Here is a 16,951-nt window from a genome sequence, read left to right as displayed (position 1 = left end):
GGACGTAGGAAGAATGGACTATTTCATGCTGAGGCAGTGATTACCAGCATATTCACCTGATAGTGGTATGGATTTTGGGAAACTGGCGAGGCTGCTCTCTGACGCACCTTGAAGGTCCCGAAGTCTAGTGAGGTACTGCTGCTGCCCAGGAGCACAGTCTTCACTGTCCGGTGGCCTTCTCTGAGTGAGCCCTTGCTTCTGAAATGTCAACTTCAAACCACCTTCCTGTTAAACAGATGCCATTATCAAGAAAGAAATGATTAAAATCACTGCAGTATATTAAGATAAATTTTTTACTTTGAAAAAGTGAGGTAAAAACCCTGAAAAATCAGTCACGTTCTCTTCTTGTTCATACATCAACTAGAGAAAAACATTTAATCAATTTCTATAATGAATATTAAAATTTCTATCTTTAAGTGGAAAAAAATTCTAGGTATTACGTACACTTTTCTGAGCAAAACCAAACTTTTCATGTGACTAGTACATTGTAACCCCTTCAGTGATTGACATATATCTGTGTACATTATTCACATGACATTTTAAGAGATATTACCCATGTTTTAGGCATCAGTTCAGCTTCAAAAATCACACTGAACAATGAAATGTTACTGTAACAAGGCATGCTAAATATTTAAAACAGAAAGTGCACTGACATACCATTTGAATATTATATAAAAGAACTAAACAATAAGAAATTGTCAGACTGTTTAAGAAAGCATCTTGATCAGCAGAAGGACTATTTTCAGAAGTATAGGTAGAGAAACATATTTAATGATGATCCCTCTAGTAGAATATTCAAGTTTAATAACCTGGATATCAAAAAGAAAAAACAATCCAAATACCAGAAAACAAGTATGTGAAGGAAGTAAGAGTAAGAGCAGGCAGCCATTTGCAGGAAAAGCATGCTGCACACCGCAATCGCAATCAGGTCCTAGGGCAATAAAAATAAACATACGTCTTTGATTTTCACTGTAAACTCCTTTTCTCGTACATGCTTCTTCACCTTTGACATCTGTGCTGACTGATCGTGCTCGTCTTTGACTGCAGCACCTGCAGGAGGGGGCGCGCTGGGCTCGCTGTACTCTGTGGCTGCACCAGAGCTGTCCAGCAGCTTTGTGGTATAGAAAGAAGCCATGGCGTTGGCATCGTAACTTCTTCTAGCTGAAGGCCACTTCCCTTTCAGGACTGTTTGACAAATACTGTCCAGCCGGTTGATCATCACACGATCCTACAACAGCATGAACATCAAGGGGTAATTTTAGTCATTGAGCCAGACCTTTGGGGATCACAGCTTTGATGGATTTATCCCTGGTACAACTTATGTATACCTGGTATGCATACATTTTCTCACATACATATTACAATTCTGTATAAATTTCCATTGGTGAAGTTAAAAAAATATACTGTAAAGATATTTTGCTGTTCTTTTGTTTTTATAAGAGTAATACAGGGTCCTCATAAAAAATTCAAACAACTCAGAAGTATACAAAAGAGTAGAGAGTTCTCTTCTCTCTCATTTCTAAAGTTAAGTACTCTTCTACTAATCCAGTCACATACTGGAAGAAGGAAGAACAGTCTTAATACAGTCTAAGCTTCCACCACTATATGTACCTGTACTTAAAGGAACATTTCTCTAGGTCACAACTGGCTCATAAATTTTCTTAAAGACCCACTTAAAAGCACTTATTTCATAAAGAAGCATCTGAATTGTATGTGAACATAAGCATTCATTATCTTTTCTTCAGAGTATTCTAAGGTTGAGAATCATATACGTTTAAGGACATATATCTAACAGAGTAACAGTTGACAATAATAGTTGTTACTTTTCATGCTAACACCAAATGGTCATCCCACACATAATAGTGACTCTTTTTTCCTACATAAGACTATCTACCATTAAAGACAGAAAAATATTTTTAAAAATGACCTATATCAGCAGCAAACTTACCTTTGGCCAATATGATGCTGCCAGCATGTATCCACCCTGTAGGATGTAAGCAGACTCTGCTGTCCCATTGTTCATCTGGAAACTATCCTGGGTCTCATCCTGGGTAGTGCTCAGTGATGCGACGCTTTCTTCATCATAGGCTTTCATGTGAGGGGTACCTTCTGCTAAGAATAATTATGACCAATTATAATTGTTTTAAAGACTGTGTAACACACAATTTTGCATATACTTATCAAATCCTATATAATTAGGATTATCAGACATATTTGAAAATGAAAAGTTGAGAAGTAAAAAAAAAAATCACGTAGAATACAATAAAGTACTCATTATTTTTGAAATTATAGCAAAAGCCAAATAAGTGGCATTAAGGAGTTTGAAGGAAAAGGTTAACCAAACATCCCTTTCTGCAAGAAGATTTGACCTGTGGTAACTCTCTAGGTCTGTTTCCCTGAAAACACATACACTCCTGATTGGTAAACTCAGGAGTTTACCAGTCTAGACTGGGAGGGCACAAATATCTGCCGGGGAGGCTATCATTCTTTCAGGAGGGGACTCTCGTAATTGGGCATGTCCTGTGTGAAAACCCAGAAAGTCATGCTTGTGGAGATGTTACAGGGGATGCTTGCTCTTGTGGGTCTCAGGATGGCTCCTGTGCCCATTTGATGTTGACTCATTTCCTTACAGTCTTCCCTAGTGGCTCAGATGGTAAAGAGTTTACCTGCAATCAGGAGACCTGGGTTAGATCCCTGGGTCAGGAAGATCCCCTGGGAAAGGGAATGGCTACCCACTCCAGTATCCTTGCCTGGAAAATCTCATTGATGGAGGAGCTTGGTGGGCCCCAATTCACGGGGTAGCAAAGAGTTGGACACGGCTGAGCGACTAACGCACTCACACTCACTCACATTTCCTTACACCCAAGCTGTCAGACTGCAATAAGGACACCTGCAGAAGAGGACCACCTACCACTACTCTGTGGACAGGTGGAGTTCCTCTGCTAGATCTTTCTGAGTAGGGCCAAGTTGGGTCCTGTTAGTCGGACTGGTGTCTATTATAAAATTATTATCTTTATTTGCTCACTGATGAACTTCTTTTAGGAAAAATACAATACTAAATTTAAGGCAATCACAAATAAATAAAATTATTGTGCCAAGTCTCTAATCCTGTTTGACTAACCCATTTTGCAATGTGAATACTGAATACAGAGTATGAAACAGTAACCTAGCTGTGTTTTCAGCAGTTCCTCTTTAAGAAAATCTGTACACGTAAAATTTAAACTAACAATTTTAAGCATGCTTAAGCAATCTGAATCACTTCTCATTTGCATGTGAAATGTCTTAAAATAGCAAAAGCACTTTATGCATATACCTCTCTTTTGGACTTCCTCTTCTTCACTGTCACTTTCTTCTGACGAAGATGAGGAGGAGGAGGAGGAAGAGGAAGACGAGGATGAGGATGAAGATGATGCTGAAGAACAAGAGGAGGAGGAAGAAGAGCTAGAGCCTGATCGAGAGTGGGAACACGAAGAGGAGGAAGACGAGGAAGAAGATGATCTGGAAGAACAGGATGATCTCTCAGAATCAGAGTCAGAATCAGAACTAGACTCTGATCCTCTTTTGTGGACTCGCTGCTTCTTAGAAGCTGGGTTTGGAGTTAGAGGCTCAGTTCTGGCTGCAACCATGCGTCTGTCTGTTTCACCTTTTCCACCAGATTTCTGGTCTCCAGTAGCCTGTGGTAAAACACCATTCTTTGGACTTACAGGCTCAGACTTTATTAGTGTCCTGGTTTCCTCAGAAGACATAGACTCTTCTTCAGAAGACTGAGGCTCCTCTTTAAGGTTTTCACTTTTAACTTTCACATCCTCTAGAATAACAGCTTTAGGATCTAGGAGCCTAGGTAGAGAGGTAAGAGGAGAAGCAGAAAGTGCTACTTGATATTGCTGTAAAAGTGGGGTAGAAGTCCTTGAATGAGCCATCTTACTTTGACTGTAGTTCCTCTGAGCGGCCATAAATGAGAGTTCAGGGTCCCGAAGAATGTGATAGTCTGTTCGGCTCACCCCGTGTTTAGCAGCTCCAATGAGCAAGTCCCTATCATGAGAGCCACATTCCCACCAGACTGGTAAGTCTGGATTTGGATGGCAAAGCTTCAAGCGCTCAAACAATTGTGGATGTCGGAGGGCCTGTTCCCTTACTTTCCTTAGAAGTTCAATGCGATATAAAGTCCGAGAAGCACGTTCTTCTGTGATTGGCTGGATAAAAATACTTGGATCCACCAATTCTATATTGAGGCAAGAACAAACACATTACCCTAAAAAATACTTCATTATAGGTTTAAAACAAATAATGCAACTTCTAAAATATATGTGTACTCAATATCATTGTATAGTTTCAGAATTTCATTTTAACATTTTTAAATGAGGAGAAATATAAGTCTTAGAAATATTAATAAACACATAACACATAACACTGGGTCTATAGAAAGTTAAATAAACATTAAGATTACTTTCAAAGTGTGTTAATTTAACTAGGACGTACTTTTAAGAAATTCTCTGTGAGCTAATGTCACACTACTCTGTTTTAATCTAAGAGAAAAGCACTCAAACTCACTTATAAATATAAATTAAAACTGTTAAAATAACATCCCATAAGCAAACTTAAGTCTGTATATCTTTAAGTGCACTGAGGTAACCTCAGAGCATTACAGTGGACTCACAGGGACGCCAAAGTCTTTCTTAAAAATTTGATATAAACATAGGAACAGTTGTCAAACAGTGTATGACTACCAGTCTGAGACAGTTCCACTGCAACATCAGACCACACTCTCTTCTTTTTGGTGGGGTCATATCTTTATCAGCAGAGATACTGGCAGTTGGAAAGTACTCAAAAAAAGATAGAGGCTTGTTGGAATAATGTAGAGACTACCTGAAGAGCTACTAATGGCCAGATTTGGAACAATCTGAACACCAGAATTAACACTGACAGTACTGGATTATAACCTACAGAATAAAAAATACTCATTTGAATAAATACGAACATGAATAAATAATTGAGTAGACTAGGGAGAAGGAACAGTTTTTCCGTGCAGTAGAACTGCACAGTTAAAAACTGCTGCAGACAAGATCTACTGATGGTTACTGAAATCAATGGGTGAAAGCTTGAGGAGAATAGGATTTGTGTGGTCTCAAAGTATCTTCTTAAGATATCTGTTAACTACAGGGGAGAACATAATTTTACACTGGAGAAACACAGCAGGAACTACCTAAGCTTAACAAAGAATCAAGGGCTACATCAGTAATAAGACACACTGACATCATGAGCCCCTTGATGTTACATTCTGAGAAAGACACAACATCAATTCTAAGTTACTCTTGCAAAAAAAGGCATAACCCAACACAATCATGTGAAAACACAAGACAAATTCAAATTGAAGGGTTTTTGGCAAAATTGATCAAAGGCATTAGGGTCATTAAAGACAAAAAAAACAAACAAACCCAAACTGAGAAACTGTTAAGACGGCAGGAGGTGAAGGAAAAATAACAATGGAATACAACATGGGCTCTTGGAACAAAAAACGACATCAGTAGAAAAACAGGTAAGACTTGAAATGGTGTTTAGTTAATGGTATTGTACTAATGTTAGTTTCCTGGGCTAATAATTTCAGAGAAGGCAATGGCAACACTCCAGTACTCTTGCCTGGAAAATCCCATGGACAGAGGAGCCTGGTAGGCTGCAGTCCATGGGGTCTCGAAGAGTCAGATATGACTAAACGACTTCATTTTCACTTTTCACTTTCACGCATTGGAGAAGGAAATGGCAACCCACTCCAGTGTTCTTGCCTGGAGAATCCCAGGGACGGGGGAGCCTGGTGGGCTGCCGTCTATGGGGTCGCACAGAGTCGGACACGACTGAAGCGACTTAGCGGCAGCAGCAGCAGCATGATTAGTGATATAAGATTTTAACATCACAGAAGGAAAAGTGAGGGATATATGAAAACTCCCCACCTGGGATTCAAAATCATTTAAACTGGCTGAGAATTAGCAGGTCTTGATTAATTGCTCTTGTTTTGGTTTTGTTTTCTGAAGGCCCTGGGTGGTTTTTCCTACTAAATTTTCTTTTGAATGGAGGCCTCATTTCTTGCAAAATCATTTGTGCTAAATAAGCCCTCCAGCACAGTTCCTATCAGATGGACTAAAAATATAGGTTAGTTCTATTTATCAAAAGTTATCCTTTATTTTCCCACCCCCGACAATCATAAATCTAATTCTAAATAAAAACACTGACTATTTTCTCAAAATTAAATGTGTACCTGTACTCTTTAGCTCTCATTTCAATAGTAGAATTAAGGAATAAAAGACTGTTAAGCAGAGTTTAGTTACCATTCAGAAAAACTGGTGAAATGTTGAATTAGATGATACTATATTAAAAATCTAGGAATTTCTGAAATTTAATTCTGTTTCTTTGATTGAAACAAAGGAAAAAAACATTTTTTATTTACATACCTTCTTTGGAAGGAAGACGACAAACCCTCCGACACATAGACATGAAAGCGTACAGGTACTTCTCCAAGCTATCGTCAGTTTTCTTATGTAGCCGAGCCATGGCCCTAAATTTTGTCCAATCAAACTGGCCTCTGTCAGGATCAAATACCACTCCAAATGTAGATACAACTCTGTAAAAATCGGCTTCTTCTCTTCTTGTCCATCTATTTTGAATTACAGAAAAAATCACATAGCTCATGGAAATAATATTAATGCTGAATAAAAATTACTGTAAAATTCAGAAATATTTCAAGTACCTAACACTTTAAAAGATTAAATCCAGGGTTACTGCCTTATAAACACATTTAAAAATGCTAGTTGACTCATCTCTACCCATGCTTCTTTTCCTTCAGACAATAATGGTTTTTTTGCATACTTAACTGTGTGAAAAAATATGCATGGGATACAAAAATGTATAAGACATGATGACCCTCCCTTTGGGCAAAAGATAAAACATTTCAAATATATTTACAGTATAAGGTAGTATTTTATAGTTGTATGTATTATAGAAACCACAAGTTTAGGATAGCACAGAAGATGGAAGGATTTGTTCAAACTTGAAGAAAGACATCACAGAGTTAAGTGGCATTTATTTACAGCTTAGATAAGACATGGAAAGGAAAAGATGCATGTTATTATAGGATCTTTTATCATTTTGAAAATGACTAGTTTTATTTAGGTAAGTGCTATGTGAGTGCAGAAAACAAAGAATACTGTGAGCTAGTCTAGTGCAGGAAAAAATCAGCAGAGGATACAGAACCCATGCTGAACACTGAAGGAATAGAAGGGCCATGTATGGACTAAAGAGTTCATAAGAGTATTCTCGGTGACAGGGGACAACTTAAGTAGGATACTGAACCAAGACTAAGTGGGGCATTCTGGCTGAGGAAATAGTAGTGAATAAAATTATAAATGCATGCTAAGGCCTAAACTGAAGAGACTCTTGAATTAAGGCTTAAGAAGTTAAACTTTATCCTTTTACTAAATAAAGGGCCACTGAATACTAGGATAAAACTAAAACTTTAGGAAGATTATCTAAATCTTCCAGACTGAGGGAAAATGTATGTGGCAGACTGAAGATGGCCACCAATTCTTTGCCATTCTTCCATTTGAGAGGTGCAACTCATTTCCCTTAAATTATGGTTGGCCCTGTGCTGTGACTCTGTAACTGCTGAGGCTAGGCCATGAAAAACCTGCAACTTCAACCTTTGCCATTTGGAATATTCCCTCTTGGAAACTGCCTGCAATGAAGGAGACCCAGGTTTGATCCTTGGGTTGGGAAGATCCCCTGGAGAAGGAAATGCCAACCCACTCCAGTATTCTTGCCTGGAGAATTCCACGGACAAAGGAGCCTGGTGGGCTGCAGTCCATGGGATCACAGAGTCAGACGTGACTGTGCAACTAACTCTTGATTTTCAAACCCTCCCCAGACTCCAGCCAACACCTTAGGAAGCAGAAGAACCACCTGGTCAACCCACAGAATTGTGAGAAACAAAAAACTGATGTTGCTTTATGTTACTGTGTTATGGGATAGGTGGTTATGCAAGGACAGATAACTGAAACAGTGTATTTACAAAGGCAGCAGCATTTGAGTATTACATCTAGGATAGCTAAAATCTTAAGTGTCAGACTAAATTCTGGTTACAATGAATGTGCCTCAAGTGAAACAAAGGAACAATGATTTATCTTTCAGAAAAAATCCAAAGATCCAGGTTTAACAAGGAGGCCAGGTTATTGCTAAACTTTCTTATTCTTTTCCAGGGATCCTATCCTTTTTAAGAAGTTAAAGTTTTGGGAATGAGAGAAGTGTGCCTGTCCTCCTAACAAGATCTCTTGCAAGAAGTTCTACTACTATTTATTTCCCTTTGACATCAGTAGCTTTAAGGGTTCATCCTCGGTAAAAAGCAGAGACGAACTTCTCTTTCATGAATTCTGTACTTCATTAATGTCATCGTGTAAAATAAGACACAATGGAATTTATTTCATGTAATTTAAAAATACATTTCATTTATAATTTAATTGTTGAGTTTTCACCTTCATTTCCCTTACACCTCATTGTTCATAAACATGAATTACACATAAAATAAGACCTAGTAACTATAAAATGCAATTAGTTTAACCATCTTTGTATGTGCATATACTTATATACATGTGTATGTGTGCATAAAGCATTTTGCTTTGACCAACTTCTCTACCTAGATATGTTTTTAGCAAAGTGAGATAATCATAGCCTAACAGACTTCAGAATGAATAGTATATTTAGATACTATCTATTAAAAACTTAGTCTTACCTCTGCTGTCTTTCTATCTTGGCTGCTATTTTAGGGTTAAGAGTGGCTTCTTCATAAAGAGGCTGCATAACACTGGCAGGCACAGGGAAAGTAGGTTGTATCTGTTGGATTTGTCTGTTTTTATTAGTACGCTGATATGCAGTAATGAGACGCCTCAAACGGGTAGTTAAGGCTGACTGAGTAGGCCAATAAATTTTATCACCCTCCATCAGCTGACCATCTACATTTAAAGAAACTCATGTCAATTAAAAAAAAACACAACTAGAAAACAAACACACAAAAAAACTCAATAGATACTGCCATGAAGCTCACAAAAGCAGCAAAATTACCCTACTTAATTTTTTCTTTTAATTCAGTTAACTGAAAAGCAAAAACAAATCTCTTTCAAAAAAAGCTTTAATTAGAGCTCTGACAACTAAAAATACTGTTAAACTTTCAATCAACTATGTTTTATAATGATTGCAACTATCTTCAATAAATTTCATGCACATTTGAAACATATAATAGTGTACTAGTTTACTGATCTCATGGTATCATGGGAATGCTAATTTACAACAATACTGAAGAAAGAAAGAAATGTTATTTACCTCCATCTGCTATAACAAGATCTCCTGGTGAGGAAACATCATCCTTTCAAAAGAAAACAGAAATGTGTCACAGGGAAACTGGGTCAAAATACAATAAGAGAATCGATTTTCTTTATAATACTTTGTTTTGCAAAAGAATTTTAAAAATTTATTTAAATTAAAAAAACTCAAACCAAAAACAGTTCACCCATTTCCACCTCATCTCTAACTCCCAGCCTCTGGCAAGCACACTCTGTTCTCTTTATCTATCAATTTAGTTCAAAAATATGTTCTTTTTTAGATTCCACATATTAAGTGATCATACAGTATTTGTCTTTATCTGACTTATTTCACTTAGCATAGTGTTCTCAAGGTCCATCCATGTTGTTGCAAAGGAGAAGATTTCATTTTTTTTTAAAGACTGAATAATATTCCATTGTATACATATATACATAAACATAGACATGAAAACGTGTGTTATGTATATCACAATCTCTTTACCCATTTTTCCATCAAGAGACACTTAGGTTGTTACCACATCTTGGTTATTATAAATAATACTTGAAACAACATGTGATCGGGGTGCATATATCTTTTCAAATTTGTGCTTTTCTTTAAAGGCTAAGTACCCGTAAGTTTGACTGCTAGATCACATGACAATTTTTAATTTTTAAGGAACCTCCATATTGTCTTCCATAGTGGCTACACCAATTTACATTCCCGCCAACAATGTACAAGGTTTCACTTTTCTCTGCATCCTATCCAATACTTGTTATTTCTAATCTCTTTGATAACAGTCCTCTGCTTACTATGGCCATACCCTTAGCCCTCGTGGGGACAGGATCCTTCCCTGGGTGCTGTATCTCAGCCGTAGGAGCAGTGGCTATTACATTCTTTAGAGTCCCCGACACTTCTTTCTACTCTCTCTCTCATTATTTCAGTTCCTCTATCACAATCAGTAAGTCTTTACATCAAGCTTTCCCTATTGAAATTACTATGTGGTTTCTCTCTTTTTGGCTCAAACTGATTCATCATGCTACATTTTGGATAATTTCCTCTATATTGTAAATAATTTCTCCTCTCATGAACTGTGTCTAATTTGCTTCTCCAGCACAAGGTTTAACTTATTTGTGGAGTTTAAATTTCAAGGTCAATATTTTCCACTTCTAAAGTTACATATAATTCTCCTTCACATGTCCCTTTAAAAATCATATGCTTTCTTTTGTTCTGTTCTTAGTTCTTTCTTTAATCAGTAAAAAATTTATTTATTTTCTATTTCAGGAGATCTATTATTACAAATTCTTAGACATCTAATCTTGTTCTTTGTTGTATTTGCTAACATGAATTCATGGTAAATTGTTCCTCATAGATGAAGTTTTGGATTTTGACCTTATTTCATGGAAGGCTATCTTCAGGATGCAAATATAATCTCAACTGAAGTTGTTTCTTCTGTTAGTTCTTTATCTTTGTTTGTTTTCCTTCACCAGGTACCTCAATGGTATTACCAGCTTGGGATCTCTTTTTATATTACATTTTTTGCCTTGAGAATTCTTGGACCATGCAGATTAAAAAAAAAAAAAAAATCAAACCATAAACTCAAGAAAAGGTAGGCCTATGGTTATGAATTCTCAGGGGAGATAATTTTCTCCTTACCTGAAGCCCATGCTGAGATAGATTTCTATGTTTTCATGTGCAGTTTGGCGGGAAGTACTACCCTTTAAGGGTTCTGATTTTACTGGCTATCATTCTCACCGGTACACACTGGCCTAAACTTCATCTTTCTTCCTCAATATCCCATTCCCTTGGCAACCAAGGCCAGCAAATCCTACCTGACAGCCACAGCATTGTTTAGTCTTTACTATGTTCTCAGAAATACTGGAAAAATTCCTCTCCTCTTTTAATATCATTTCTCCAATCCAACAGATTCTTTTCTGTACTTTCAACAACTCTTTTTCTTCCTTTTGACTTTCTATAAATAGACCACTTAGAATTGTGCTTTGGCAGCTCAAAATTCCTCCAGGCTCTACCCTCTATTTCAAACTGCTTTATGGAGGCCCAGTTTCTGACTGTTGCTCTGTGCTCAGTATCTAGTTCTCACTCTGCTTTGGGATTTTGCCCCTGAATACTGTCTCTTTGGTTCCTAGCAGTGTAGCATGTTGGCAAGTTCCATTTCATCCATATGTCCAAACCAGTCTCCAGCTTGTCTAGAAGGGGAGATCAAGCAAATTCTAAATGCTTATTTGTGATGTCTGGCAACCTATGTTGGTCACTATCTTGAGAGAAATGATGCATAATAAAAACATATGAAGGAAAAACACACAAAAGAAAAATCAAGCAAAAGAAAACATGGATAACTAGAACTGATGACTTAAAAACATGATCCAAAGCATACCTCTATATCATCTTTAAAGATAGCTGGGGCAGGTTTGTATTCTGGATCTTCCACATCCCTGTTAAATACCAACAAATGCCATAATTATTGTTCCCGAACTTCAAATTTCCCTTGGCTGGACAAACAAATGGGGTACTGTTGGAAGGACTTTTTAATATGTTTTAAAGGTCAGACTGAAGTCTCTGTTGTTTAGCCAGAGGAGCTCACCTAATAGCATGAAGGCAATTACATGGCAAGTCAGAAGAAAGCTAGTTCTAATTTACTCTAATTTACCCCCAAGCTCACTTATAAATGTGGTATTAATCTTAACATAGACTCTTACTTTTCTCTTTCGGTGAGAAAAGAAACAGGTATAATGAACATCATATTTCTCTTCAATTGTGTATGCTTAGCTTTCTTTTTCCCTCGTACACCTTCAAAATTTTATGGGCTTAATTGCTGTGACTACTAAGAATGGACAAGTGAAGAACTCATCAAATGAATGGGTGTGGGGAACGTTCAGTCCCTTTCTTCATTCACACTCTGTTTAACAAGTGCTAATTTATTAGACTCTCATTAGCTACTACTACTTTATCTAAAGAGAAACATCACTGACAGAACACACTGATGTTGACAGAGATATACGGAGAACTCATGCTTCTGAAATGCACGTACCCATCCATATAATCATTTGCCCTCTGTTCCGCAGCAACTGCTTTCTCATCAGGTTTTCCTACTCGTTCCAAAAAGCACAATGCTGGGTCTGCTCGGATAGTGTTATACTTTTCATAACCTAGAGGGACCACCAATTTTGGAAGTAAAAAGGATAAAAAGAAGAAAAACATGTAAGTATTTCTCATATTTATGATGGGTGATCTTCCTACACTAAAGGGACCATATATTAAAATGATACAGGTTAAACATTTTCTAGAAATTATCCCAAACATTACATGGTCTGACAATAAGTATATTTAGGAATCTAGATTAAATTTATCAGTTAAGCTGAAAAAGAGAAAAATCTGATCACATGCAACAAATTTCACATAAAAACTCTTCCTTAGAGGGAATGTTACATGAGACATGTCTGGGAGAAGCAGTTTATATATGCCACCCACTCATAAGAAAATGTAGTGACTAATGGACAGTTCGAGAGTGCATGCTTTATATATATATTCAATGGGTGTTACTGAAATAAAGCTGTAAGTGGAAATAAAAAAATTAAGACATAGCTGACTTAACAGTATACAGAGATGAAGACTCTACTTATCTTACGTCTCACTTACCATGTTTAAAAACCCCAATAAGGAGCGACTTATCAGCATCAAAGTCCCACCACTCAGCTGGGACTTCTGAGTGGTCTGGTTCTGGGACCCAAACATCAATGTCACTTAAAAAAAGCATGATACGAGTTTATGGGTTACTATAAACAAGTCTAAGAGGAGGCAAAATTTTACATAGCTTATAAAAAGCACTGTGGTTTTTAACAAAAAAAGGATATAACTTTATTTTCTTATTTCCCACAATTATCACCAATTAAAATTATAAAATTGCACAATAACTACAAAGATATCATAAAATGAATTAATAATTTTAAGCACAACAGAAGTAAGTTTCAACAGGTTTACTTTATCCTTAAGGAATAATAGTCTTTCCACTGATTTCCTTTAGATACAGACAAAAATCTATCTGATTATGTCAGCAAACAATGTGGCCAAAATCATCTGGTTCAAATATTTTATTTTGTATATGAGGAGACTGAACCCCTAAAAAGCAAATCAATTGCACTAGGCTGTAAAACAGGTTATGTCTCTTTTAGACTGCTATTGCTAGGAATAGGAAATCAATCCTGAATCAATCATTGGAAGGACTGATGCTGAAGCTGAAGCTCCAATACTTTGGCCGCCTGATGCAAAGAGTCCACTTATTAGAAAAGGCCCTGATGCTGGGAAAGACTGAAGGCAGGAGGAAAAGGGGATGGCAGAGGGCGAGATGGTTGGATGGCATCACCGACTCAATGGACATGAGTTTGAACAAGCTCTGGGAGATGGTGAAGGACAGGGAAGCCTGGCGTGCTGCAGTCCACGGGGTCGCAAAGAGTTGGACACGACTGAGTGACTGAACAGCAGCAGCAGTTGCTAGGAAATCACGCTGAAAAACTACGCGCTGCTTACAAGTGGGGAGAATGCAGGTTCTTGATTAGTGATTTGATGAAAACACTCCAAGTGCTATTTTTTATGCTGTTTATAATACATGCCACAAAATGACAATATGATAATTTACTGAAACCACAATGATAAATCCATGATGCTCTGGTAATGTGGTGGTTTTCATTAATATAAAACAATTACAGCACTTATAATTTTATAAATATAACTTTCTTTTCCTTTATCACTTGAAATTATTATTTTCCCAGAAACATTTCTGCAAGTAACACACCTCTGAAGTAATATACACCTCTAAAAAGGGAAAGATGCCATGCATAAAAGGACTGAAATGTTCACTTCTTTACCAGAGATTCAAACCATTTAAAAACACAACACATAAAAAAACCCCCACAAATTTAGCTTCATCGTAGCATCATAAATTTTATAAATCAATTAACAAAGGACTATGGATGTAAGATATGAAGAGTTTCCTATAAGTTGGTTATCCTTGGGAATTCAAAATAAACTTTCAGATAGAAGATAAGTGATCAATGTTTCTGGTCTCGTCCACAAGAACCTAATACTTAACCACTAATGTAGCTGAAATAAAAGACACTGACAATGAAAGAGTTGTAAGTTTTATAAGTAATTAAAACATAAGAAAATCACTGTTTATTTTTCATAAGCGTTTTGCCAGGAGACTGAAAGACATTTTTCGGCATTCTAAAATGCACATCTCATTATATCTTATTTTGCTTAAAAAGAGAAGTGTCACAGTCACAATATTTTTTAGTTTAGTGCAGGAAGAGGAAGAGAGGTTTTCCTGTGATATGGCAAAAGCTGAAGAAAGATGAGGAAAAATACAGTTAAACAAGATACTTAGTTTTGATTGCATTCCTGTTCAGGATTAATCAAAGCAGAAGCACAAAAGATAAAGGAATAAGAGGAAAGAACACTGGAGACAGGATACCCAAAGGGGAATCATCAAGTGGGTCAGATATGTATTTCCCTTTACAAACCATCAGGTGGCACTCTAAGCTCAAAATGCTGTGACATCTGAGGTGGAAGGTTTTTATCCTTCTTTTAAAGAGTAAAGGGGGCTTCCCTGATAGCTCAGGAGACTCCACTTCCTGGGTGGATTCCTGGGTTAGGAAGATCAGCCGGAGAAGGGAAAAAGCTACCCACTCCAGTATTCTGGCCTGGAGAACTCCATGGACTGTATAGTCCACGCGGTCCTGAAGAGTCATATAGGACTGAGTGACTTTCACTTTACAGAATTCCCTGAAGCTCAAACGGTAAAGAATGTGCCTGTGATGCAGGAGACCAGAGTTCTAGGGTGGGAAGTTCCTCTGGAGAAGGGAATGGCAATCCACTCCAGTATTCTCGCCTGGAGAATTCCATGGACAGAGAAGCCTGGTGGGCTACAGTCCGTGGGGTCACAGAGTCGGACACGACTGAGCGACTAACATACACAAAGAGTAAAGCGCACTCAGTATATACCTCCTGGTTTAAATGTGCCATATGCATGTTAAGTGTTCATTAACTGCTGGGGAAAGGAATACAATAAGGTGCATATACTCCTGTTGTTAATTTCTGCAATCTCTTGCATAAAGCCTCTGACTTCCCCTGGCCAGATCATCCATGCAAAATAGATTTAAACAGTATTCACTATGTGCTAACAATGGCAATAACAAGATAGACATAACCCTGCCCTTCTGAAGAAGTATCTGCAAAACCTCTTCAATACCTGTGATGAGTGCTGTGACAAGGCACCCAGCTGAGAGGACAGGGAGGCTGAGTTGATGTCTTCTGAGTAGTAAGAGAGGGAGAAGGGAGGAAAATGGGAAAGAGAATGTTGCTCCAAGAATGCAAAGGCTGGGAGGCAACGAGGGAGTGTGTTGAGAGAGATATGAATACGTTAAAATCCAAATAAAACCCAAAGGAGAAGCCAGTGAGGGAGAGAATAATGAAAGAGGATAATTCAAAGATCACAGTTCCTAGAAATCACAAGAGTGTTGAATTCAATCAGATCAAAGAAAAAGAGGAGCTGATAAGTCAACAACAAATTATATTTACTGATTGTTACTATTTCCCAGGCTCTAGGGGCTAGGAATATGATCATCAATAAGACGGACAGCATATGTCACCTTGAATCAAATTAAATTGTACTGACAGGAAAAATACAATTTAAAAATAAATACAATTTTTAATACTAGTAGGCATCATGAATGAGATAAAATAAGGTTAAGTCATAGTCAGTGACTGGTGGGCTGCTCCAGCTAGAGTGGGCTGGGAAGGCCTATCTGCAGAGTGAAACCTAAGCTGAGACCTGCATGATGGGAGCAGGCACTTCTGAGGAAAAAGAGGGGAAAGAGTATTTGCACTGGGCAGACAGCACAGAATGAGCCTGACATGCTGGGGGAACACTGGATGAAGGACAAAGTAGAGCAAGAGGGCCCAGACTGATGTAGGGCACTGCAGGATGGGTCTTTACTCTAAGAGAAATGAGAAGGTTCTGAGAAGAGGATTGCCTTGGTCTGATTTTTGCTTTACAAAGATCACTCTGGCTTCTGTATCAAGGTCCAACTGTAGAGAGGCAAAAGATGCAAAAATGGCAATTCCCTGGCAGTCCAGTAGTGGTTAGAACTCTGTGCTCCCACTGAAGGGGGCATGGGTTCAATCCCTGGTCGGGGAACTAAGATCCTGCAAATCTTGGGGCCGGGACAAAACAACAACAACCAAAATCCAACTACTCTTGAAAAAGAAGAGGCAAAGGGACTCAATAAGGAGGCCACTGCAAAAGTCTAAACATGAGATGATGGCGCCTTGGACTAGGGAGTCAGCAGAGGAAAGAGGAAAAAAGTGCTCAGACTTCGCATATACTTTGTCAAGCTAGCAAGTCTTCCTGTAGGGTTTGAGAAGAGAATAATCAAGAATGATACCAGAGCAACTGGGTGGTAGATTTACTAGGATGGAGAAGGCCTGTATGTGGGAAGGCGGGGAGGGAACAAAAGGAGACAGAGGATTTGGAAAATGCAGGGGAAAATTGATATGTTAATCAGATATTTCAAGTGGAAATGTTTGAGGCAGCTGCTTT

General features: G+C 37.8%; 1 protein-coding gene and 1 long non-coding RNA gene across 19 annotated transcripts in view; one reads left to right on the top strand and one right to left on the bottom strand.

Moving 5' to 3' along the window:
* The window catches only part of LOC122691713, a 51,645-nt gene extending 43,316 nt beyond the window's left edge, over window positions 1–8,329 (top strand). Inside the window, exon 3 of the long non-coding RNA XR_006340484.1 lies at window positions 8,244–8,329. This is a non-coding gene — a long non-coding RNA (uncharacterized LOC122691713). The remainder of the gene's footprint in view (window positions 1–8,243) is intronic.
* Window positions 1–16,951, bottom strand: part of CHD9 (chromodomain helicase DNA binding protein 9) — a 219,550-nt gene that overhangs the window by 14,853 nt on the left and 187,746 nt on the right. For 10 of the 18 annotated variants that reach the window (XM_043898458.1, XM_043898460.1, XM_043898462.1 and 7 more), the window contains 10 exons: window positions 12,994–13,097; window positions 12,386–12,503; window positions 11,732–11,789; window positions 9,361–9,403; window positions 8,774–8,993; window positions 6,444–6,646; window positions 3,314–4,222; window positions 1,949–2,112; window positions 956–1,228; window positions 57–225 (listed from right to left, as the gene is read on the bottom strand). In XM_043898458.1, the coding sequence (XP_043754393.1) occupies window positions 57–225; window positions 956–1,228; window positions 1,949–2,112; window positions 3,314–4,222; window positions 6,444–6,646; window positions 8,774–8,993; window positions 9,361–9,403; window positions 11,732–11,789; window positions 12,386–12,503; window positions 12,994–13,097 (2,261 nt within the window). The remainder of the gene's footprint in view (window positions 1–56; window positions 226–955; window positions 1,229–1,948; window positions 2,113–3,313; window positions 4,223–6,443; window positions 6,647–8,773; window positions 8,994–9,360; window positions 9,404–11,731; window positions 11,790–12,385; window positions 12,504–12,993; window positions 13,098–16,951) is intronic. The other 8 variants (XM_043898464.1, XM_043898463.1, XM_043898467.1 and 5 more) reach the window with 5 other exon arrangements.

Source organism: Cervus elaphus, chromosome 4, assembly GCF_910594005.1.
Source record: "Cervus elaphus chromosome 4, mCerEla1.1, whole genome shotgun sequence".
In the NCBI taxonomy this organism is placed as follows: Eukaryota; Metazoa; Chordata; class Mammalia; order Artiodactyla; family Cervidae; genus Cervus; species Cervus elaphus.
Note: the sequence above shows the minus strand (reverse complement) of the source record. Positions and strands in the feature narration are given on the sequence as shown.